Source organism: Podarcis bocagei (genome assembly GCF_964188305.1).
Source record: "Podarcis bocagei genome assembly, chromosome: 2".
In the NCBI taxonomy this organism is placed as follows: domain Eukaryota; kingdom Metazoa; phylum Chordata; class Lepidosauria; order Squamata; family Lacertidae; genus Podarcis; species Podarcis bocagei.
Window position 1 is genome coordinate 100569413 of NC_138126.1, and position 23756 is coordinate 100593168.

Consider the following 23756-nt stretch of genomic DNA (forward strand, 5'->3'; position numbering starts at 1 on the left):
CTTGGAGAGGTTCCCGCTTCCTCGAGGGGGGCCGGCCAAACGCGCCCCCCAAAATGTTGCGCCCGGTGCGGCCGGCACCCCTGGCACCCCCCACGCTACGCCACTGATGTCGCAGGACACCTATTTTATCCTGTGCTGAGTCCTTGCCTATCTGCATAGCCGATGCGGGGAATCGCAGGGGAGAATGGCAGTCTGATAGGGAAAGGCTGTCAATGAGGAAATACATAATGGATTTTCATGTGTTACTAGTTTTGCATAAGAACACTGAGTGGGAAACAAGGGAGGCTTTCATTTAGACATATCGCTAACGTGACTAAATGGTGTAGTGTCTCCTCCATGCACCATATTTCTTTCCAGTTCACACTTGCATGTCTACATGGTAAAGAATCCCATTTTGAACTGCAACACACAAAAGTTCATCTATGTGTGTTGATTGGCAGATTCAAAGATTACATGTGTGCATGCTTTCCAGTCAGGGAAAGACATTGTGCTGCCTGAGGCAGGATCTGCATCTGTCTTCATGATAGGGGAGGGCTGTAGCCCAGTGAAATATGCTTTGCATGTAGACGGTCCCAGGTTTAATCCTCGGCATCTCCAGGTAGTGGCTGTGCAGAAGAAGAGGGCAGGGGATGATGCTAGAAAACAGTATAGAAGACAGGAAAGTGGCCAGACTATCTTTGTGGCAGACTAGCATGGCAGCTTTGTGAGGAGGCACAAATTTCCCATCACCACCCAAGGCAGTTGCTTCATTTTGCCACATGATAGAGCTGGCCCTATTTTACCGTGCCTTACATGTACTATGTAGCTCTAACTTGCTTCAGCTTTTCAGCCCCTCTACACACTATGCTGGGACGCGGGTGGCTCTGTGGGTTAAACCACTGAGACTAGGACTTGCTGATCAGAAGATCGGCGGTTCGAATCCCTGCGACGGGGTGAGCTCCCGTTGCTTGGTCCCTGCTCCTGCCAACCTAGCAGTTCGAAAGCACGTCAAAGTGCAAGTAGATAAATAGGTACTGCTCTGGCGGGAAGGTAAACGGCGTTTCCGTGCGCTGCTCTGGTTCTGCAGAAGCGGCTTAGTCATGCTGGCCACATGACCTGGAAGCTGTACGCCGGCTCCCTCGGCCAATAAAGCGAAATGAGTGCCGCAACCCCGGAGTCGGCCATGACTGGACCTAATTGTCAGGGGTCCCTTTACCTTTACACACTATGCTGGCACAGTGAAATCCAGGTATGCCATTTGACCAACACACAACAACAATCAACATACAGGTGTCTGCCCGCCTCCCGCCCCCATTTTCCACAATATTTTTTATTTTAGATTTTTAAAATTGGATTGCTGTAGAAAAATGAAGGGGATAAAACAATTAATAAGATGTTTGAGGTGGTCTTATGCCTTCTAGGCATGTGTCCAGAAGAATGGTTTGAATTATTGGTGCTTCTACTTCACTGTGGGTAAGAATCAGTAGTGTGTTGTGCTTTGCCCCACTAATCTCATCATTTCTTCCCCTTGTTGTCTATTTGTTTCGTCTCCTCCTTAAACAGTCTGTTAATTGGCTTCATTAAGAATAAAAGCGCTCCCTTATGGTGGGGATATCTGACTGCAGCTTTGATGTTTTCCTCTGCTGTGCTTCAGACGATAATCCTTCACCAGCATTTCCAGTACTGCTTTGTTACTGGGATGAGACTGAGAACGGGCATCATCGGGATGATCTACAGAAAGGTAGAAGCAGGCTAATGTTTTTCCAAGCACAGGCAGTGAATATGAACAAGAGATTTTGCTTGAGGGGGCAGAAAGAAAGCACCGTATTTTCGTAATGTTGTAAAAAGGAGGAGCCAATAGGACTTGGCAATGCACTGAATATGAGGAGTGAAAGAGAGGGAGGATTCCAATGCACAAGCCCTGGACTGTGCACTGCATGCAATGGCAGGAAAAGACTTATATCAGCTGTCTCTAATCCTGCACATACACATTCCATGTTTCTTCTCAGTGTTCTGGCATTTGCAGTTTATTCATAAATGCTTCTGTTGCCACTTGCAACATTAAATCTTAAAGAATTAAGGATTTTTAATCTAGCTCTCAGCCCAGCTTTGACCACCCCTAGTCCAGAACTGTCCTTTTATCTGCATTTCCACAATTCTGGCATCATTACTTAATCCTGCCCTTTTTCTCAGTTGGCTCTCATCAACCAGTGCTTGGGTGGCTGACATCTCAAGAACAATCCTGTAACTATTCAACTATCCAACCCCCACCACCACCACCACATCTCCTTCAAAGACTTGGGCTCCCTTCACACGCACACATTCAGCCATGTGGAAGCAAGCTCAGATGTGGCTGCAGTCTTTGCATGTGAGATTACCAGAGGCATGCGGGTGCGGTTTAATGTGTGGGTCTTTCCCACCCATTAATTGCTTTCCTTCTGGCTTAGAGCCAGCTGGATGGAAAAGATCCACATGGATATGTAGGATTTTGTATAAATTGGTGTGCTTGTGAAGGTCTCCCTAATATTATGTTAGCAAGTAGAATGAATATAAACCCATATTCTTTTGGTGTTTGTAACTGGATAATTAGGACCATCCTAACCATGTTCACCACAGTTTTAAGTTATTTTTGAATGTAACCCAAATTGCCCTTGGTATTGCCCAACACAGGCCTGCTTTTGTGCAGGAAAACACATTTTGCTTACCTGCTCAACACTAGATACATCATGCTGAGTTTTTATGGTACTAGCCCGCTAGATGTGCCATACTGCCATGCTTTATTTATTAATCAGATTTGCTTAAAAGCGATTGTGTAAAAGCTAAACGAATTTGTGGCAGTTGAAAATCATTCTTGAAAGAATAGTTCTTCAACTGGTAACACTAACCATTGCACACATGTAAAAAGTGGATTTGATGCTTGGTGTGTTACATACTGTGCACATTTAGCTCTATTTGTGCATCATGTGTTTGTATTCTTGGTACCCCAGCTACAGCTGCTTGTGAAATCCTCACAAATATTTCCCCTTCATACCAAACCATTTTAATTCTTCCTCTGTTTTACAAGTTCCCCAAGTCATTTGTATAAACAGGATATATAAAAAAACAAGACTGTATTTGAGTTTGCTTATATTTGCATACTCAAATGAGTGTAGTAGTGGTTGGAACAATTTTATATCTTTAGTTATTAATGAGTGGCTAATGTAACAATACAATGTATAATAGAAGCGCCGCCGCCCCCCCCCCCGTAAGTACCAAGCTGTGACATATCTTTGTTTTGTGGAAAAATCTTACATGTGGAAAATCTTATATGATGAGCCACTATGCAGAACAGCTGCCACAGGGAGGGTCTTAGACTGGCAGACCCAAGCTCACTTAGAAGGAAGTAAGACCCACTGGACACAGTAAAGTCTTACTTGCTAGTGAACATTCATAAGATGGTGTTGTTAAAGTAGCTTCTATATAATGGTGGTGGTAACATGAACTGATCCTTAATATACATTTCCTGAAGAGCTTTCTTTCAATTCAAAACACTTAATATGGAAGGTTTGCATGTGGCGATATTTCCCTATAGTTTATTCCTTTTGGACTAAAGTCTTTAGCAAGACACAGTTGATTGCTAACCAAATAAATTATTGCCTTAGATCCAAAAATTTCTTCATTATCTGTTTATGAGGGAGAGGCACAGGATCTTACCTAAAGAGATCTCTTGAAGGCTGCAAGACATACTATAGCGAAGTTTGGGAGGTCTTTAAATACAAGAGCCATGGTTTATGGAACTCTGGGACTTGATGCTCATGGAAAAAGTAACTAACAAATTGCAGGAACAAAGAAGTAATAAGAAGTCAGGCAGCTTTAATTCACCTGTATGCTGCCAAAACGCAACAAGGATACAGGCATCCCATGGGGATCTTTGGAAATACAGTTTTTGTTTGATAAGAGGAATGGTTTATTTTGAATATGGGCTTCTACTGCATGGGATATAGTACTCTTGGGAAGTGGCAGAGAGGATGTTCTTTCTGTTCTGAAAAATAAGAGTTTTAAAAATATGGAAGGTTTTCTGGTGGGAGCTTGGAAATACACCAGGAACCAGTGAAGTTGCCACAAAGCTAGTGAGATATGTTCCCACCAGCCAGTCCAAGCTGGTGAGTCATGAAGCTGTAATCTGGGGTAACTGAAGTTTCTGAATAGTCTTTGGAGGTAGCCCCAGGACTGATGCATTGCAGTAGTCCAGTCTGGATGTTCCCGGAGCATGGATAGCTGTGGCCAGGCAATCTGCCCAGAATAGTATTCAGATAAAACACCAACTGAAGCAAATGGAAGGTATTTCAAGGCATGGAAGCCTCCAGTGACAGACCAGGATCTATCAGCATCTCTAAGCTGCAAACCTGATTCTTGGGGTGGTGGAAGTACAGGATCAAAATGTTACAAAATGAGGAAATATGCCTAAATAAGGGAGTTTCTCTCATTGTCTCTCCAGTCTTTAGTCATCACCAACTCAGCAAAGCGCTCTTCCACTGTTGGAGAAATTGTGAACCTGATGTCAGTGGATGCTCAAAGATTAATGGATCTGACTACCTTCCTAAACATGGTGTGGTCTGCGCCGCTCCAGATATGCCTAGCTTTAGCCTTTCTCTGGCAGGTACAGAGTCACTTATGTTTGTTCTCTCTGATTTGGCACAATGTGCAGCCAGTAAGCTTAAGGCTGACCCAGCTTGAAGGGGGAAAGGGATTATGGAAAATCATATTGCATGCAACCTGTTGCTCCCAGCAGAATTCCAAGCCCTTGTCTTTAGAATGTTCTGTCTGAATAGATGAATAACTGTGGATGCAGAGCTCAGGTGAGCTGCAATATCCTTAGATATAAAGAGCCATAGCAGGAGTATAATGGGAGAAGGATCCTAGAGATGAGTTTAGGGAATGGTTTTTATTTATATCAGTTTTTATTTGCATAGCTGCTGTAGAACATTGCAGTCCTCAATTCCCCCTTAGCTCAATAAAATAGATCTCTAATGATAAACATAAAAAACAGCTTCTCAGGTTCATTTTTTGTCTGCTTTTGTCTCTGTATAACGATGTGCCTAACATAAACTGGTGCATTTGTGAAGCAGGTTATGGCACCATTTTTTACCAGCTTGCTTCTATGTAGAGTGCCAGTATACAGCATCCAAGGAGCCATTTTTAGCAGTGCATGTGGTGGTTATAAATAAATACCCAAAGATTTTGAATTCACAGTCAATTAGGTTTTACTCAGAGTAGACCTACTGAAATTAGCAGAGCTAACTTAGCCGTGTTCATTAATTTCAGTGGGTCTGTTCTGAGTAAAACTTTGTTGAATACCACCCTTTCTGTTCCCCTGTCCTCCATTCCTTCCTTAGCTTCCAAGTACGCATACGTGACTGCTTGGTGCAGATAAAAAGAGAAGTACCATAAGGATTTTGCAGAGCTTCTCTAGGTTTTTGCACTTCATGTTGAAAATATATTTAGTCAACTTTAGCCATGTAAACATTTCTGTGCTTTAGTGGTTAGAGTGCTGGACATAGCTTCCTGTGTGACACTGTAAAATGAGAGGAGGATCATGTATGGAACTTTGAGCTTCTAGGAGGGTATAAATACAATAAATTCCAGTTTTTTAAAATATTAATTGGAAGAGAATAGAATAATGACTGATGTGTTTTGCATCGTTTTGAAGGAATTAGGGCCGTCTGTACTGGCAGGAGTTGCTGTGATGGTCTTACTCATCCCATTTAATGCTGTAATAGCTATTAAAACCAGAGCACTCCAGGTAAGTAAACTCTAGTACATCCATTCCAAACTAATTTGGATTGTCTAGCTGAGGCTCCCTGCAAAAGGAAGCAGAAAGAGGGTGCTGGCAGATTAGTCAGCCCTTAGAGCAATTTGACTACCGTGTGCAGAGCATGGCTTCTTTGCACCTGCTTGTCTGCCCTGGGATTTCTGACTTGCCTTGCCTTCAAATCTCACCGTGAAACTTTACCTGAGCTGCTGCCTGCTCAAGGCCCTTCTCCTGTCTGTTTTTTTCCTGAACACGGTCCTGATTATCTTGTGCCCTGGACTTTATTCTCATTTGCTTTCTGTCTAGAAAAGATTCTGCAAAACCTCTTCTTGCAGATTTCCCTTTTTTTCCCAGAGCAGTGGGTAGAAGAAAAATTTTCCACAGTGCTTTCTTTTTCTTGTCAATACAGTGGTACCTCTGGTTACAAACTTAATTCATTCCGGAGGTCTGTTCTTAACCTGAAAACTGAGGTACCACTTTAGCTAATGGGGCCTCCCGCTGCCACTGAGCCACCAGCGCACAATTTCTCATCTCATCCTGAGGTAAAGTTCTTAACCCGAGGTACTACTGTACTCTGTGTTTGTTACCTGAGGTGTTTGTAACCCGAGGTACCACTGTACTCTGCTCAGAAGCAGCATGAAGGGTGAGATTGCCCATAGAGTAGAGGTCCACTGTGCCCTCCACTCAGTATAGTTTTGAATCACACAGCTGCAGATCTCGGATATCATCTGGATCATTTCTGTGAACTGCTTAACATCCCACCCTGTGATTATTATCAAAATTATAACATGCCCTACACAGTGAGCAAAGGAAGCCAAGAGCAATTAGACAAGTGTTTGGAATATATCCACATATATATGCTAAGGATACTGCCATGAGCACCATTAATGGATGCCTTTGCAACGAAAACTTTCAATGCAGCTTTATTCCCAGGTACATGTAGGATTGCAGCATTAAGAGTTTTGCAGCCAGTTCTAATGGGAGTGATACTAAAATTCCTTTTCTTTCACCGAATGCTAATAATTGACTCATTTTAATTGTGAGGGGATGTTTAAAAACAGCTGATTTTTATTTACATTTTAGTGATCCTGTGTTGGTGCTGCTTATTTTCTGCACTGCATTTCACTTAAGCTGAGCATGAACTTTAGCTCTGCAGCTGCTGCTGCTGTTTCTGTTTTCCTCATTCTCCTTATACTTCCACGGTGCAGTTCTTTTGTAGCTTGTCAGTTGAACAAGAGCACACGATGAAAGGAATTCAGTGAAAGATAATTTTCTTTTGTGGGCGGGGGGGGGGGATACAACCACCACCACCATCTAATGGTGAATTGCCTGATGCTGTAGGCTGCCATGTCTCCACCACCCCCTCCACCGACCTTAAAAAGTCACCTAAATAGTAAATAGGAACCACATTCCTTCCCTTGGCTGCTTGACAGTGGTTTCTGTAACACCAGCAAGGACAGAAATGTGATGGAAAGAGTCCAGAAAAAAGCCTCAGTGAGTGATTAATGGCTTTTCTTTCTGCTTCCTTTATGATGATGAGTCTGCTGGCAAAAGAAGCACACACAGAATATCAGGCTGGTTTCAGCTTTGTTCTAAGTACATAAAGATTAAAATGCAACCTATGTCCTAGTGACCGAGAGCTAAGCTTCACATATTACATCTTGAACATATTCGAAAATTGGGAACAGAGAAAATTGCCTTACAGTGAATCAGACCATTGGTCCATCTTGCTCAGTATTGTCTACGCCCACTGGGATTGTGCCCAGGGTTTCAGACAGAGAATCTCTCCCAGCCCTACCTGCAGATCCTGGGGATCAAACCTGGGACCTTAGGCATGCAAAGCAGATGCTCTGCAACTGGGCTGTGGCCCTTCCCCTATCCTATAAGTATTGCATATCAAGTAGCCAACGGCCAGTGGTAAGGAAGAGTCCAAATAAGATCTTATTGACAAATGTTTCTCTTTCTCCACTAAACCCAAACAAGCATGAGTTACAGCTCATAAGGAATAATTTGCAGTTCTCTAGGGTCTCTTGCACATGTTTTTCTTAGAATGTCCTGCCTCAGATCCTTTTAAATGGACGCGGGTCCTCGGGCTTGCCGATCAGAAGGTTGGCGGTTCGAATCCCCGCGACAGGGTGAGCTCCCATTGCTCAGTCCCAGCTCCTGCCCACCTAGCAGTTCGAAAGCACGTCAAAGTGCAAGTAGATAAATAGGTACCACTCCTGCGGGAAGGAAAATGGCGTTTCCGCCGGCTCCCTCAGCCAATAAAGCGAGATGAGCGCCGCAACCCCAGAGTCGGTCACAACTGGACCTAATGGTCAGGGGTCCCTTTACCTTTACCTAGGGTAGAGAAACATTAATGATTAAAAAATAAAAATGAAATGGACTTTGTTCATATGTATCTAATGGGTTTTTTGGGGGGTGAAACAAAACAAAACTAGAAGCCAGTACTCCTATCTTAATAAAAGTGCTGTGAGTACCAGTGCAATATGCCAGTCCTAGACAGTGAAAAGGGGATTATGGTTCCTGAGATCAAGAAGCGGGATTTTACCTACGTTTGGATAGAGCTGTATGCCATTTTGAAGCGAGGTCAAAGCTGTACTGCTTTTTTGGCTTCTTAGAATTCCCAGGCAACACATGGTATGAGGCTACTAGTAGTAAACAATTGGGATATAAGCATGTTAATCCCACATTTAATCTCTAAACTGAATCAACATCCTTGACCAGATACAGTGAGTTAAAGTGGGGTTTTCTTTATTGTTCACATGCCCAACCCATAATAAATTCTTATTCATCTTGCAATGAACATACCTACTTATTTACAATTGTGTAGAAGTATACCATCCATTCAGAAAAGTGGGTGTGGTATTTTAATAGTATCTAAATTTATGAAAGTATTGTTTTGTTATTCCTTGGAGACCTGGACACAGGAAGCACGGTGCAAGTTGTTACACAAATGGCTATTGGTTAATGCTGTTCTTTATCATTGTTTAGGTGCAACAGATGCGCTACAAAGACTCCCGCATCAAGCTAATGAATGAAATTCTAAATGGCATAAAGGTTCTCAAGCTCTATGCTTGGGAACCATCCTTTGCAGAAAAAGTTCTGGAGATAAGGAAGAATGAACTGCAGGTTTTGAAGAAATCAGCCTACCTAAATTCTTTGTCAACATTTGCATGGATCAGCGCACCATTTCTGGTAAGCTTTGTTTGTGTACCTTATCTTTTGTCAGAGGAACTGTCTGCAAGTTAGCAGGACCATCCTTGTAACTTAACTAGGGAAAATTTGAAAAGTCTGTGAAAAGTCCAGTTGCTGAGTTATTGTTCATACAATGCAAGAAATGGGCATGGCTTGACTTCTTCTCAGGATGTGGCTGCTGGGAGAGGGGCCTAAGCCCTGTAAAATGATGCAGTACTACAGGAGAGGAAAGATGACTGAGCATGAGTTCTCTGTAAATCAAAGACGGGGAACCTGTGGCCACCCAGAGCTTGACGGACATCTATTCCCATCAACCCCAGCCAGTTGAGGATGCTGGATGTTGCAGACTCAACATCTGGAGTGGGGGGGTTTACAGGTTTTCCATCCTTACTCTAAGCATGGCAATTTTTACTGCTTCATTATGGAAAGCATAATAAAGAGAGAAGATTGGTTACTTGCTACTTACTTGCTAAATAAAAAATATTAAGCCTGTAGTAGGCTATCCTTCACATTGCCAAATTCTGAAACTACTTATAAACTACTTTTTTTAAAAAAATAGTATTGGTGGTCAAAGTTCCATCTAGTCTGGCACTCTGTCTTCAACTAGGACTAGTCAGTTATGCCAGGGAAGCTCATGATGGAAAAAACAATCCTGTACCTGTTCATTGTCCCCAGTATCAGAAGTATACTATCTTCTGTGAACATGAAAGCTGCATTTGGCCAGCAGCCATTATGTTCTATAGATGTGTATAATCCTTTAAAACGGGTGGTGAACCTATAGCCCTGCAGGTGTTGCTGAAATACAACTCCCGTCATCCCTGTTAATCACCCATGCTGAGTGGTGGACGTTAAGAGTAAAAAGAAAGAAAGTAAAACCTGGCCAGAGTTATCCACCCCTGCTTTAAAAAATCATTTTAGCTAGTAACCATTCCCAGTATTTTGTGGCAGTGAATTCCATGAGTAAGTGTATGAAGAAATACATTTCCCTGCCTTATCTTGTAGCTGTTGCCAGTCAGTTTCAAAGAGTAACCCTGAATTCTAGTGCTATAAAATGCTGTTTCGCTGTTGTTAGGATAGATGGAATGGACTGGGTGATACAGAACCTATTAGTATTTTTGCTAACAAATCAAATATGTCACATTTTCACCCTCCTAAGAGATTATCTTACCCCCAGTATTTAGATAGGACTAGATTATCAACTAACTAGGCAATATAAGATCTCTTATGAAGGAAGTGTACTTCTTTGAGCTTCATTGTGTGTTCTGACAGAATTTACACTGACAAGATATGTTTTTTAATTAAAAAAATGAGAAAAGGTCACCGTTAATTAAAAAAAAAAAGGAACTAAGTTCAGCATTCTATAACAGTGGACAATTAATTTTACCAAGATTTCCAGCTATTATCTGGGAATAATATTTATTTTCCAGCATCTCCGCCAAAATCAATTACATTCCCAGGTTAAAATGCTTGACTTTTATATCATGGCTGAGTTCCCTTTCTTTGACCCTCAAGCCCCCTTCCTGTTAACCTAACCATGAAGTGCTTTAAATTCTGTTCACTCCCAAAGATATTCATCTTCACCCATTTACATCATAAGCAGAAAATATTAACAATACTATCTTTAGTAGCTAATCAGATAGCCTTCCTCCAAACTCTTTATCTAAAGCGTGTGTTATCATTTCCTAAGTTTAAAGATGTTCTGTAAGTGTGGTTTCAACACTAACAGAAAGAATGCTCAGCTAAAAACAGAGAGAAAAGGTCAGAGATGGAATCGAGCTTAAGAGGAGAATAAATCCATCCCATCTTTTTTGTGTTTTAACCTTCTACTGCAATATGTAGTCAAACAATAATAAGCCAGGCTTTTTGTACATCACAAGTCTTACAAGGTTCAGAAAAGCACAAGATGCCACAATTAGAATGATTAGACAAGAGTGCAAAAGAACTCGAAATGATTTAATTTGATCTTGCTAGTTTGCAGTTTTGTCTATTAAAAGGGAATGCACTGAATGCCTACATGATTAAGAATAATGGAGGATGAAGAATGTCATATAGTAGAAATCTGCCAACTCTTCTTGCCAAAGTGTTAAATTAAATAATAAATAGATAGGATCCATTTCTGTAATGGAAGTCCGGGGGGGGGGGTTTATTGTAATTTTTATCTTTATTGTAAAAGATACAGTACTGGATATTGAAATGGATTGTGTTATTAGGATAATTATATTTTGTATGGTATGCCCCACCATTTGCTTGGATCACTGAATGACTTGCTTACGTAAAGGCAATTGCCATGAAGTTTTGGAATGGAATATTGTAGAAAAGGGCATGGCTAGCTGGAACTCTGAACAGGATTGCTTAAGACCTCAGCTTTGTTCCTATACTGTCTCATAATTTTAAATTGTTTTTTTCCCTATACCTCTGCTATCTCATAGATACCCTCCTTGAGACAGGACAACCAAAACTTTGCACAGTATTCTTTGACTGAATCATATCATGGCATGATGATAGTTTGGGTGGGGGTGGGGGGGTGTCATCACTTCTAAATATTTCCTATATCTGTGAAATGAGTTTACTACTGTGCCTATGTGGCAGGAAAGGGCAAGTTAAAAGAGCTCAACATGCTATACTGTGCAGCTGAGATTCTGGTTTAAGTAAGCAGACTATATTCTGAAACATTAATTTTGAGTTTGGGGTGTCTAGGAATGGCCTTTATGACACAGTGGACTTTCTACGGCAAGCAGTAACTATCCTGCCTCACCTTGTTTACACCAGCTTTCCTCATTCTTTAAGGTAACACTGTTCAGTGTGGAGTTGAGGTACACTAGAAGATCTGTGAGAAAGGGTAGCTATTTCATTTAGTTCTCCTTGTAGCAGAATGCTCTGCAAGATTAATTTTCCAACTTCTTAGTTTTTACTAAGGAGAACAGGGAACTCTTCTGCCCCCATACTCTGCATATCAGATCCACAGTGGTCAGGGGGACCAATTCAATGTTGTTATAGAATACTGTACTGAGTTGCCACTGCTATTATGAAACACCTTCTGGAGGCTGAATTCCTTGTACTCCTTTGTATTATATTTGCATTATTGTGGAGTGGTGCCATGCTTTCTTGTTCCATAGCATATTAGCATATCAAATAATCCAACCAATTGTTCCTTCATCCCATACAGATTGTTCCTTTCAGATCTTATATTTCCAGGAAGGCTACATTTGATTCCCTTAAAAAAAATCAAGCCGACAGGTGTTGTTTATTCAATTTATTTTTCTGGCTTCCAGGTTGCCTTGACCACCTTTGCCGTTTATGTCACCGTAAATGAAAACAACATCCTTGATGCAGAAAAAGCCTTTGTGTCTCTCTCCCTCTTTAATCTCCTCAGGTTCCCACTCAATATGCTCCCCCAGGTCATTAGCAACATCGCACAGGTAAGAATGCTGCCAGTCCTTTATTTAAACAAAAACCAAACATAACTTAAGGAGTGGGTATCTGAACCAAGCCAGACGTGATCATGACCAACCTGTTGGTTTAAATCCAGTGCCCCACCCCAGTCATGTAGGGGCCACCTCCAAACCAGACTATAGTAGCACACTGTACATAGGGCTGATGCAGATTAACTGCCCATGTGTACCATTTGCACCAGCAAAACAATTTGAGCGGCAGATAAATAACCTCCTGAATTAATGCACAGTTCTTCCCTTAGGACCGCAATAACAAAAATTCATTTCTCTTTTTTTGCTTTTCGTTTGTTTGTTCTGCTAGACGAGCGTTTCACTGAAGAGGATTCAGCACTTCTTGTCAAATGATGAACTTGATCCAGGCTGTGTTGAAACCAAGTTAATTACTCCAGGTAATAATACACTGAGTCATTTCATTTGTATGGTGGAGCTGGATAGTGGAGGAGGAAGAAATGGTAGGAGTCTCGTATTTGGTTAATGCAGACCCACAACTGAAGCCTGTGTGTGTCTCTAACATCAAGGCAGCAAGTCGGAGCTTCTCGGACTTATGCCTCCTCCTGTGAAGCACCCTCCCAGGTGGCCCTCTGTTGGCCTCCCCATTTGAGAAAGCCTCTCCATTTGCAGGAAAAGAGGGGAAGGAAGTGTTGAGCCGTCCTTGAGCTGCTAAGAATTAGACTGCACAAAGCACTTGGGTATAATCTCCAGAGAACGGCCAGGCCTGGCTAGGGGAGATAAACAAGTGTGCATTTCAGTAATTGCTACTGGATAAATATTTAAGCTGTGGTTGCTGGATGTCTCTTATTTTAAAAGTTTCCCCTCTTATTCCATAAACACAACAGCTGCATAGAGGATTATGGATGTTACTGCAGAGTCCCATCAGTCCGTAGCGTTCCACATCTACCAGCTCTCCAAAGTGGTGGTGGTGGTTTTTTTAAAAAAAGAAGTTTGAAATGTTGATCCGGCACTGACCTCAACCGCATGACTTGTGGTCGAGCATGTGACAGAGTGCTGCTTGAGCAACAAAAAAGAAGAAAACTTTTGTGTTCCCCATAGCTCATCAACAAATGCATCTCATCAGTCCTTTACCCCACCACTTCCTTCTCATTAAAGAGGCCCAGTTTGAGATTTCTGCTGCCCACTCCCCCTAGCTACTGTGAAATCCGATGCGCGTGCTCAGAAGTCCCACTGAATTTAATTAGGTATAGGACTGCAGCATTAGATTATGTCTTCTTTTCTTAAATACAGGGTATGCTGTTACTGTAAGAGATGGAACATTCAGCTGGGCAAAGGATCTTGAGCCAGCTCTGAAAGAGTAAGCAAGCTTTACTCACTTGTACATATTGGAATTTCCTTACTGCTTATACCTTGAAGCCAGCTCCCTCGGCCTGTAAAGCAAGATGAGCACCGCAACCCCAGAGTCGTCTGCAACTGGACTTAACTGTCAGGGGTCCTTTACCTTTTTTTAAACAGTTCCATAAATTTGCCAAATATGGAGCAAGAGCAGACATCAGTATTCAGTATTCAAGGGTATAATTAAACACATGGTCACCTAGAATTAACGGGACATATAAGTGTGCAGCTTTGACTGGATTGTGTCCATGCTTGTTTCTACTTTTTGCTTTTTGTTTGCTTTATACACTGAAATTTTGCATTTTCAAAATGTAAATATGGTTGCCCCATATTCCTTGCTCCTGTCCAGTAATAACACTAATAACACTAATGTGCAGAATATATGCAGACCTGGCAAAGAAAAAACAAACTTGGTAGGGTTGCCATAGTTCAAGAAGCGAAAATTAGAACACAAGCAAATTGTTGAGCAAAAAAGAGAGATTTTTCGGTTGTGTTGCCGAAGATCCAGGACAAATCGCCACTTTTCAGAAATTCCCCCGGACGTCACTGAAATCCTGGTATTGTCTGGGAAAATCCGGATGTGTGGCAACCCTAAACATGGGGAAAGCACTGAAGATATAGAGTTACTCGGGTTACTTGTGAAGCAACCTGCTGCATTAAAAAAATTCTCTGCCAAATGTATCTGGCAGTATCTCTGCCAGCATTACATGCAGCTGCCAAGACAGTTACTATCTTCATCTAGGCACAAATTACAGGCAGCCTATATGCTTAAGGCATCTGGGAACCTACGGGTGGAGGAGGGACACATGACTGCCTTTCACATGCCAAGTCAGCATGAGTAGACTTTTTCAGCACTTCTTAGTGCCTTGAAATTGTCTTGTGAAAAGCTTTGGTATTTGTCCAAGTCATGACTCATCAAATCTAGTGCGCGCACAGAAAACGTATGAAATGTGGTGACTTGCAACAGGAACATGTGTAAGTAAGTAAATAAATCATGGCTCTGTTTTAGTGCACCACTGCAAAAGTAAAATCTCATTCAGCTGAACACATACAAAAAGGGACATATGACCCAAAGTTGAAAAAGGTCAGCTGGGAAATGGTAGGGAGCTCTTTGCAACTCACTACAAATTGAATCTGATTGTGTCTCTTTATTTTTTAAAGTTGGCTATGAGACTCCTATGTGTTGTCATGACATCTTTCAGGCTTCCCTCTTCTGAAGGTATTAACTCTCCAGTCATTCTTTCCCTGACCACATGACCAAATCTGGGGAAAGCTGATTAAACAGAATCTCTGGTGGAATGCTGTGTTGAATTCCTGCCAAGAAGACTACATACCTTGTGCTTAAACAGACATGTTTTTTACTTTATGATGGAAATTCCAGAGAGCAACTATCTTAAGTCTGGTGCAATAAAAACAGCTCAAAAGATCTGATAACATCAGTTATGACCTACAAAAGCTTATGTCACAATATTTTTAAGATGCCACAGGATTCTGCTTGGCTTTATTATCTTTACATTAACTAGTTCCATATTTATTTATTTTTTGGTCAGCAAATCAGTCCACCCTCAGTTTTACCTTCTTTTACTCCCTACAGCATCAATTGGTTGGTCCCTAGTGGTTCTTTGGTGGCTGTTGTTGGACATGTTGGCTGTGGGAAGTCATCCTTGGTGTCTGCTCTTCTTGGAGACATGGAGAAGCTCCATGGGAACGTGGCCGTGAAGGTTGGTTCACAGTACAGCATTGTATCAATTTTGTGCATTTGGAAAATATTTGTGGCTTGCAAACTGATCTGCTTTATGTATGTTTTTGATACCTCCTTTTAGGGTTCAGTCGCTTACGTTCCCCAGCTAGCCTGGATCCAGAATGCCACCTTGAAAGATAACATCTTGTTTGGCCATCTTCTTAATGAGAAGAAGTACCAAACTGTCTTAGAGGCATGTGCCTTGAAGCAAGATCTCGATATGCTTCCAGGGGGAGATCAGACTGAGATAGGCGAGAAGGTGAGGTCTTTTACAGCAAATGTAGGTGGTGATGGTTGCCCAAGGTGGTAAAGGACACAAGTCATTCCTCACTAAGTGTCTTCACAACCTTCCAGATGCGGTCAAGCTGACTGGCTTGACTGACCTCAGTGCTAAGCCTGCCCTCTCCAGCCAGAGCCCTGCAACGAATCACCAGGTTCACTGGAGTTTCAGAACACCATTGGCCTATAATTATGGACTAATACCATATTGGCCTGAATATTAGCCGCGACCTTACAAAAATTGGCTTTTACGATATCGCTGCTGAAACAGACATATGGTAAAACAGAACAAAAAATGTTTTCTTGCCGATTTGCAAGCTTGAGACTGTTTAACCCACTTGTGGGTCCTCTCTAGTACCAGCAGGATTTTCTTCTACATTTGCTATTAAGGGGTGTGAGTGCCTGCAAAACTGTACATTTCCGAGCACATTTCAAAGTGTTGGTGCTGAGCATTAAAGCCCTATACGGCCTCGGTCCAGTATACCTGAAGGAGCGTCTCCACCCCCATCGTTGTGCCCGGACACTGAGGTCCAGCGCCGAGGGCCTTCTGGCGGTTCCCTCACTGCAAGAAACCAAGTTACAGGGAACCAGGCAGAGGGCCTTCTCGGTAGTGGCACCCGACCTGTGGAATGCCCTCCCACCAGATGTCAAAGACTACCAGACTTTTAGAAGACATCTGAAGGCAGCCCTATTTAGGGAAGCTTTGAATGTTTGATGGACTATTGTATTTTAATATTCTGTTGGAAGCCGCCCAGAGTGGCTGCGGAAACCCAGCCAGATGGGCAAGGTATAAATAATAAATTATTATTATTGGAGCAATTGAATAGCGATTTGCTATTTTAGCTATTGTAACTTTCCGGGTATTGTCTTTTTTTCTCTTTTCCCCTTGAATTTTAAAGGTGTGGCTTATTAGTGGGTGCGGCTTATATTCGGGCCAATACTGTGGATCTGAATGGAATGTCCACAAAAGGACCTCTCATATTCTGACCTTTTTGATTTCCACTGAATCATATAAAAGCAGTGTTCTGTAAACAACTTGATATAGCTGAAATCTCCCAAGATAACCATCATCAGATGTGTTAACCATCTGCAGGAACACTGTCATTGCCACTTGAACCCCAATACAATGCATCTCTTGCACAGTGGCTAGGAGTACCACCCCCCTTCAGTTAACTGCAAGAAAACTGTCACAAGCAACATTTTTACATTTAAATTTCTCCACCGTTTCTTCACAGGGACTGTCTCTAATATTTTTTACTTTAGGTCAACATCCATTGATTTATAACAAACAGCCCATGGACATTTTAATAGAATGTTTGAGCTATTGACCATACAGATATTGTAGTTGTTTTTTTTCACCCTGCTCCTGCTGAAGCTGATAGCAGTGTTGAATTTAAAAGCTATGGTGTGCTTTTTCTCTTTTCCCCATCACACAGGGCATCAATCTCTCAGGTGGCCAGCGGCAACGAGTGAGCCTTGCCCGTGCTGTTTTCAGCGAGGCTGATGTTTATTTGCTAGACGACCCCCTTTCAGCTGTGGATTCCCATGTGGCCAAACACATATTTGACAAAGTTATTGGACCAGAAGGAATGCTTAAAGGAAAAGTGAGCTAACAAACATCTAAAATTCTCCATGTCTGCAGTCATTTCAGCATAGTATTGTACAAGAACATGGTGGCACATGTAGAATTGTGTGAAACTTTGCTTTTCTTTGGGTAAGGGAAGGGAAGAGACAGAGAGAGTTTCTAGCCCCCCTAAAGTTATTTAAAGTAGAAATGATTGAAACTATGTAAGCCATGATCTCAGAACATGTTTAGTGTGGAAGTTGGCCTCCTTTGCCACCCAAAAAGCCCACTTCCCCATTCTCAGTCATATGTTGCTTTATAGCAGCAGCTTTGCACTAACGTGCAGCTAGAAAAGCAATCCTATTTTGTTCAGGCTTAGATGGCTTCTAACTGGTTTCATTCTTACACGACTGTTTGCTGTAATCGCAAATTGCAGCTTCTTGACAAACTGCCTGTTTTAATTCTTACCTTGCTAAAACAAAAGCAGGATGAGTATCGCCTGACCATTGTCTTGTTTCCCTTTTCAGACTCGAATTCTGGTGACCCACAGCATCAATTTTTTGCCACAGGTGGACCACATTGTTGTACTTATAGATGGCAAAGTCTCTGAAATGGGGTCCTACCAAGAGCTTTTGCAACAAAACCAGGCTTTTGCAGAGTTCCTCCGCAATTTTGCACCTGATGAAGACATAGAAGAAGATGAGCCTACAAGTAAGGATTCCCACCTCCCTGCCGCAAATTTATCCTCAGACTGTTAGTAGTTACATCATGCTAGATTGAAATGCTAGGAGCAGTTTGGAACTGTGTTTAAATCTTTTTTTAAATAAAAAGCATACAAAGTGATGAGCACTTTCCCATATATGTATAAATGTAGCCCTTAAAAAAACTTGGGGGTACGATGACAAAGATGCCTACTATTCAAGAACATTGGGGTCCCCCCCATTTTTGTAGAGAATTGAAACTGAGTGGACCAGGAGATCCTTTCAGCCTGGTCTAGTCAGTGCCATCACTCTGTTTACTACTAGGGGGAAAGGCTGTGATTAAGAATTAGGACTGGAAGTAGCTAGCTGTAGGTTGGTAGGTTGGTTTTTCCTTGAGATGAGGCTTTTCTTTACCTTCTTCCCCCACCTCCTCCTTACACTTGTATAATTATAATGCCATGGAATCATCAGTCAATCCTATTTCTTTCCAGAAATGCTTCCATGTATACTTGTTATAATTCACAAGGTTCACAATGTTGTATCACGGGACCCTATTAGCCCCACTCCTTGTGTCAAAGCTGGCATCCCAGGCCTGATTATTCAGATAGAAACCCAAACACACCGAAGCCCTCTTAAATTTCCCTAAAGAGTTGAACTTCCTTCTTGATTTTCAGTCTTTTTTGTGGCTTGGGAAGCTGTACACTCAGCAAAACCTTTCTAAAAGATTGGCTCAGCAAAAAGCCAAAATAAGCTAAAGATTTCCTATCCCATTGCATTAGTGGAAGATGAGGAGGTCCTGCTTGCTGAAGACACACTCAGCAACCACATAGATCTGGCAGACAATGAACCAGTGACAAACGAAGTCCGTAAGCAATTCCTAAGGTAAACCCTGAACCTCTCTTTAAAGGCGTTACTACAGAAATTGAGCGAACTTGCCTGTTCTGTCATTCAGTTGCATAATTACCATAATTCTTATTTTTCTCCTCCACCCCACCCATTTTAATACATAAAACACAGAGAGCTCAGTGTAATATCTTCAGATGGGGAATGCCCTGGTAAAATGTCAATGAAAAGAAGAGTGTGTGAGAAAAAGCCACCTGAGACAACTCGACCCAAGAAAAGTCCTAACAAACTCATTGAGGCAGAAACTGCTGAAACTGGCACGGTAAGAAAGGTTTGCTTAAACAATAAGGACACTTTACTTCTTCAAAGATGTTTCCTAATTTGTTAAAAAGTACCTAGCATAGGAGGGACGTGGGTGGCGCTGTTGGTTAAACCACAGAGCCTAGGACTTGCTGATCAGAAGGTCAGTGGTTCAAATCCCCGCAACGGGGTGAGCTCCCGTTGCTTGGTCCCTGCTCCTGCCAACCTAGCAGTTCGAAAGCACGTCAAAGTGCAAGTAGATAAATAGGTACCGCTCCAGCAGGAAGGTAAACGGCGTTTCCGTGCACTGCTCTGGTTCGCCAGAAGCGGCTTAGTCATGCTGGCCACATGACCCAGAAGCTGTACGCCGGCTCCCTCGGCCAATAAAGCGAGATGAGCGCCGGAACCCCAGAGTGGGTCACGACTGGACCTAATGGTCAGGGGTCCCTTTACCTTTACCTTTACCTAGCATAGGAGCAGACAAATGCAGGAAACTCAGCTGCATAATTTGTGGCAGTGGAGAGCTTCTGGGTAGGTAGCCTTGCCCATCAGTCAGATGTGGTCCTTTGAAGGTTGGCTGCAGTTGACTGAAAGGGCTTTCCCAATAATATATTGAAACACCACTTAACATTTTCTCATTGCTCTTTGACACAAAGCACATATATACATGGGACTCTTCTTTATTTAGAGTCATCAAGTATGAATCCTCCCTGGCTATATATTGTTTCTATTTCTATAACAGTTCTGTGTTTTCCATATGATACCTCTACTCTGGACATCCTTCTGTTGCAGCCACATTTTCTGCCTTCAGGAATGCCTGCATAATGTGATTTCATGTTGGTGATTCCTAGTTCACTCTGTGCACAAATTCTGACTCTGGCAAGTGGCTAGTTTTTCTGTGAAATTAAAGGCATTGGTTTTTATAAACTAAACAAACTCTATTTTGTCTCAAACTGCAGGTCAAACTGACTGTTTTCTGGCAATACATGAAGGCTGTTGGCCCCCTAGTTTCTTTATTTATATGTTTCCTGTACTGCTGTCAAAATGCTTCTGCAGTCGGGGCCAACGTGTGGCTCAGTGACTGGACCAATGAACCGGTAATAAATGGCACTCAGCGCAACGTGGGCAAGCGAGTCGGAGTCTATGCTGCCCTGGGTCTCTTGCAAGGTTAAGTGTGTTATTTGCTACTGCTCCTATAGATGTAAATACACCTTGCTAGCGGAGCTAGAGGAAATGGTGTGTGGTATGGAATATACTGGTGGTTCTTAAACAGTGGTCTAGGACAAAGGTCTGATGGCATTCTCAGGTAAATGGATTGAAAAGAACAGAGGAAAACAGTGAAGAGCCAGAAGTTTAATTGTATCATTCTGTCTGGCAAGCTTAAATTTTTTTCAACAACACAAAGTCGAATTTTACCCTAGGAACAAATATTCCTATATCATAAATAGGGATGTCTACATTGCTCCTTACACAATAAAAGTTGGTTTGTTTATTTAGTTGTAAAATGTATATCCTGCCCTTTATTAAACAAAATTGATCAAAAGTCATATCATATAAAATTACAATCAAACCAACCAGAAAATATTTGCAGAATTTAAAAATCACAGTCTAATCTCTCTATATGCAACCTCCTGCCATCCGTCACTTGATGCACGAGGTGATGCTATCGATTTGTATAGCTTGCTAGAGGAGTTGCAAAGTTACGATGAGAACAGGGCCACATGCAGTTGGTACACTCAAGTCTTCTGCTTATTTCTCCCTTTTGCAAACAGGGGTTTTTGTGCTGATCTCCTCTTTTACTCTGGCAATGGGTGGCATCAGAGCGGCTCGTACTCTCCACTCCGGATTGCTGGAGAACAAACTCCACACCCCACAGTCTTTCTATGACACAACTCCAATTGGCCGAATCATCAACCGCTTCTCGAAAGACATCTACGTGATTGATGAAGTGATACCGCCAACTATCTTGATGTTCCTTGGAACCTTTTTTGTTTCTGTGTCAACGATGATTGTGATCATAGCAAGTACCCCACTCTTTGCTGTGGTTATAATACCTCTGGCAATCCTATACTTCTTTGCCCAGGTAATTGGGATAAGTACCTTTTCTGGCTTCATTGCTTGTTTTCTTTATTTCTTTATTCAAGAAGGGAGTAGGAGACATAGAACAGGAGAGGTGGCTAACTCACCAGCAGCCTTAGACAAGACTCTTGTGGCTCTCTGGTCCTTTCATAGCAGCTCTTGCATGTTTTCAAAGCATTCTCTCTTTTAATTGCTTTTTTGTTCTGTTTATAAAGTAATCACTAATGAAAAGGCAGGCAAGGGCATAATATTGCAATGCCACAGAGTAAGAACATATATTCTAAGGGAAGTTTGCTTTCTCATTAATTGAGAAATAGAAGCTCACAAATCACAACCCATAAATCAGTTAAACTTTCTGTGAAAAATACTAACTTAATTGATGGAGGCATTCCCCCCCCCCCCCGTTTTAGATAGCCATCCCTCTATCAAAGGGGTATTCCTTTTGGAGACAGCTTTTAACTAGACATAGTTTAGCAAACACTGACCCATAAAACCAGTGCAGGTGCACCCATGGACACTGCTTTGGCAACCCATGACTTCCTCTATGATAGGTGGAGAACTTATTTCTCTCTAGATGTTGTTGGACTTGAAAATCCATCAGCGCCAGCCAGCATGGCTAGTGGTCAATATGGGAGTTGCAGCCCAGCAACATCTGGAGGGCCACACATTCCCTCCTCCCCCCTCCCCCCGTTATCTCCAAGGTCGTTACTCTGTTGACCAAGCAGAAAATCATATATCTTTTATGATACCAGGCCTGCGAACCCCAAGGCTTCATACTCCCTTCCAGCTCAGAGGCTTCCAAAGTGGTGGACAAAATATTACTACAAGAGAAAAATTCAACAAGAGCACAAGAAATATAAGCAACCAATCAAAATCAGTATAAAATAGCAAAATAACCAAGTGCCCACCTACCACACTGGGTATACCATACATTTATGAATTGAATTCATACTCTTAAAAAAGCTCAGCTGTTTAGAACATGGTGCTGATAATGCCAGGGTTGCGGCTTTGGTCCCTGTATGAGACAGCTGCATACTCTTGCACTGCAGGGAATTGGACTAGTTTATCCTCAGGGTCCCTTTCAACTCTACAGTTCTGTGATTCTGCAGCATTCCGCCTCTCACGTAGTAGCCAGCTTAGTTCACATCTCCTCTTCCCTGGGTAGCTCCAGTCTCTCATCTAGGAGCAAGTCAATCCACAAACAATCACCCCAGAGGCAGTGCCCTCACCTTCCATCATACCCTGAAGGAGCAATTCAAAGCATGTGGAAACTTTCCCCTAGAAAGAGTTACAGCTGTGGAAAAGTCCTTAACCTTGGGCAGAAGATTTGGCCAGCTAGACCCACCCATGAAGAACCCATCTAGAACTCACCATACCACATTCCCTTTTGTATCTAACAATAGCCTTTGGGCCAAAGTACCTGCAGGCCTTAAATCTCAGCCTCTGAAGTTCCCAATTCAAGCCCCAGAATCTGTGATAGCATGTTGCTGGGAACAAACACAAAACACACACTACTTCTTCTTTGGCGATCACTTGTAGCCAAGTAAGACTGCCTTCCATGAACACGGTCTTAACAGTGAGTCTGTAAGTGACACACACACAGGCCACGAGGCTGTCAGTCAAATGTGAATATTTCTATTTGATTAACAGCTTCCCTTTTAAGCGAGCACTTAACAATTGAAATGGTAGAGCATTCTCTTTGAGTAAATTTTAATGACAGTTTCTCTAAGCATAAATTACACAGACCAGCTACTCTAAAGCCCATTTTAAAAGCACTACCCGAATGAAGAAATGCATTGTGTGGGAGCTCAGATTAAAAATAACGATGATGAAAATCTGCATTTACCAAATGAATAGATCAATTGCACCAGTTAATCAAGAAATGTTTTCAAGCCCTTAGGAAACGTTAGGAAGCAGCAATAGGAACATCATAACTGCACAGCAGGACCTCCCTTTGCTCTTTTTGTTGGCAAGCTTGCCTTTCTGCCAGTGCAGGATAGTTCTTTAAGTCATCCTGTAACAGTGGCAAACGTCTGCATTATAACGTTAAAAACTCAGCTCAGTGGACTGGCTGGTAGACATGGCAGTAAATTGATGATTGGGTGCATTCTCAGAGTTGCAGCATAGAGGCCTGCTTATGCAGTCATTGAGGGATAGTGCTTTTCTTCAGACTGTTTCACTTCAGGAGCCAGTGTGGTGTAGTGGTTAAGAGCGGTAGTCTCGTAATCTGGGGAACTGGGTTCGCGTCTCCGCTCCTCCACATGCAGCTGCTGGGTGACCTTGGGCTAGTCACACTTCTCTGAAGTCTCTCAGCCCCACTCACCTCACAGAGTGTTTGTTGTGGGGGAGGAAGGGAAAGGAGATTGTTAGCCGCTTTGAGACTCCTTCGGGTAGTGATAAAGTGGGATATCAAATCCAAACTCTTCTTCTCTTCTTCTTTTCCTTCTTCAGGCTGCAAGTGTGGGGGCTACATATTTCAATG

At 42.3% G+C, this 23756-nt stretch overlaps 1 protein-coding gene across 3 annotated transcripts in view; it reads left to right on the top strand.

Moving 5' to 3' along the window:
- Positions 1-23756, top strand: part of ABCC3 (ATP binding cassette subfamily C member 3) — a 74200-nt gene that overhangs the window by 39391 nt on the left and 11053 nt on the right. For all 3 annotated transcript variants that reach the window (XM_081184522.1, XM_081184523.1, XM_081184521.1), the window contains 15 exons: positions 1543-1720; positions 4457-4618; positions 5669-5761; positions 8765-8968; positions 12241-12387; positions 12722-12809; positions 13663-13729; positions 15362-15488; positions 15591-15767; positions 17224-17391; positions 17879-18062; positions 18832-18934; positions 19070-19217; positions 20155-20362; positions 20968-21278. In XM_081184522.1, the coding sequence (XP_081040648.1) occupies positions 1543-1720; positions 4457-4618; positions 5669-5761; positions 8765-8968; positions 12241-12387; positions 12722-12809; positions 13663-13729; positions 15362-15488; positions 15591-15767; positions 17224-17391; positions 17879-18062; positions 18832-18934; positions 19070-19217; positions 20155-20362; positions 20968-21278 (2365 nt within the window). The remainder of the gene's footprint in view (positions 1-1542; positions 1721-4456; positions 4619-5668; positions 5762-8764; positions 8969-12240; positions 12388-12721; positions 12810-13662; positions 13730-15361; positions 15489-15590; positions 15768-17223; positions 17392-17878; positions 18063-18831; positions 18935-19069; positions 19218-20154; positions 20363-20967; positions 21279-23756) is intronic.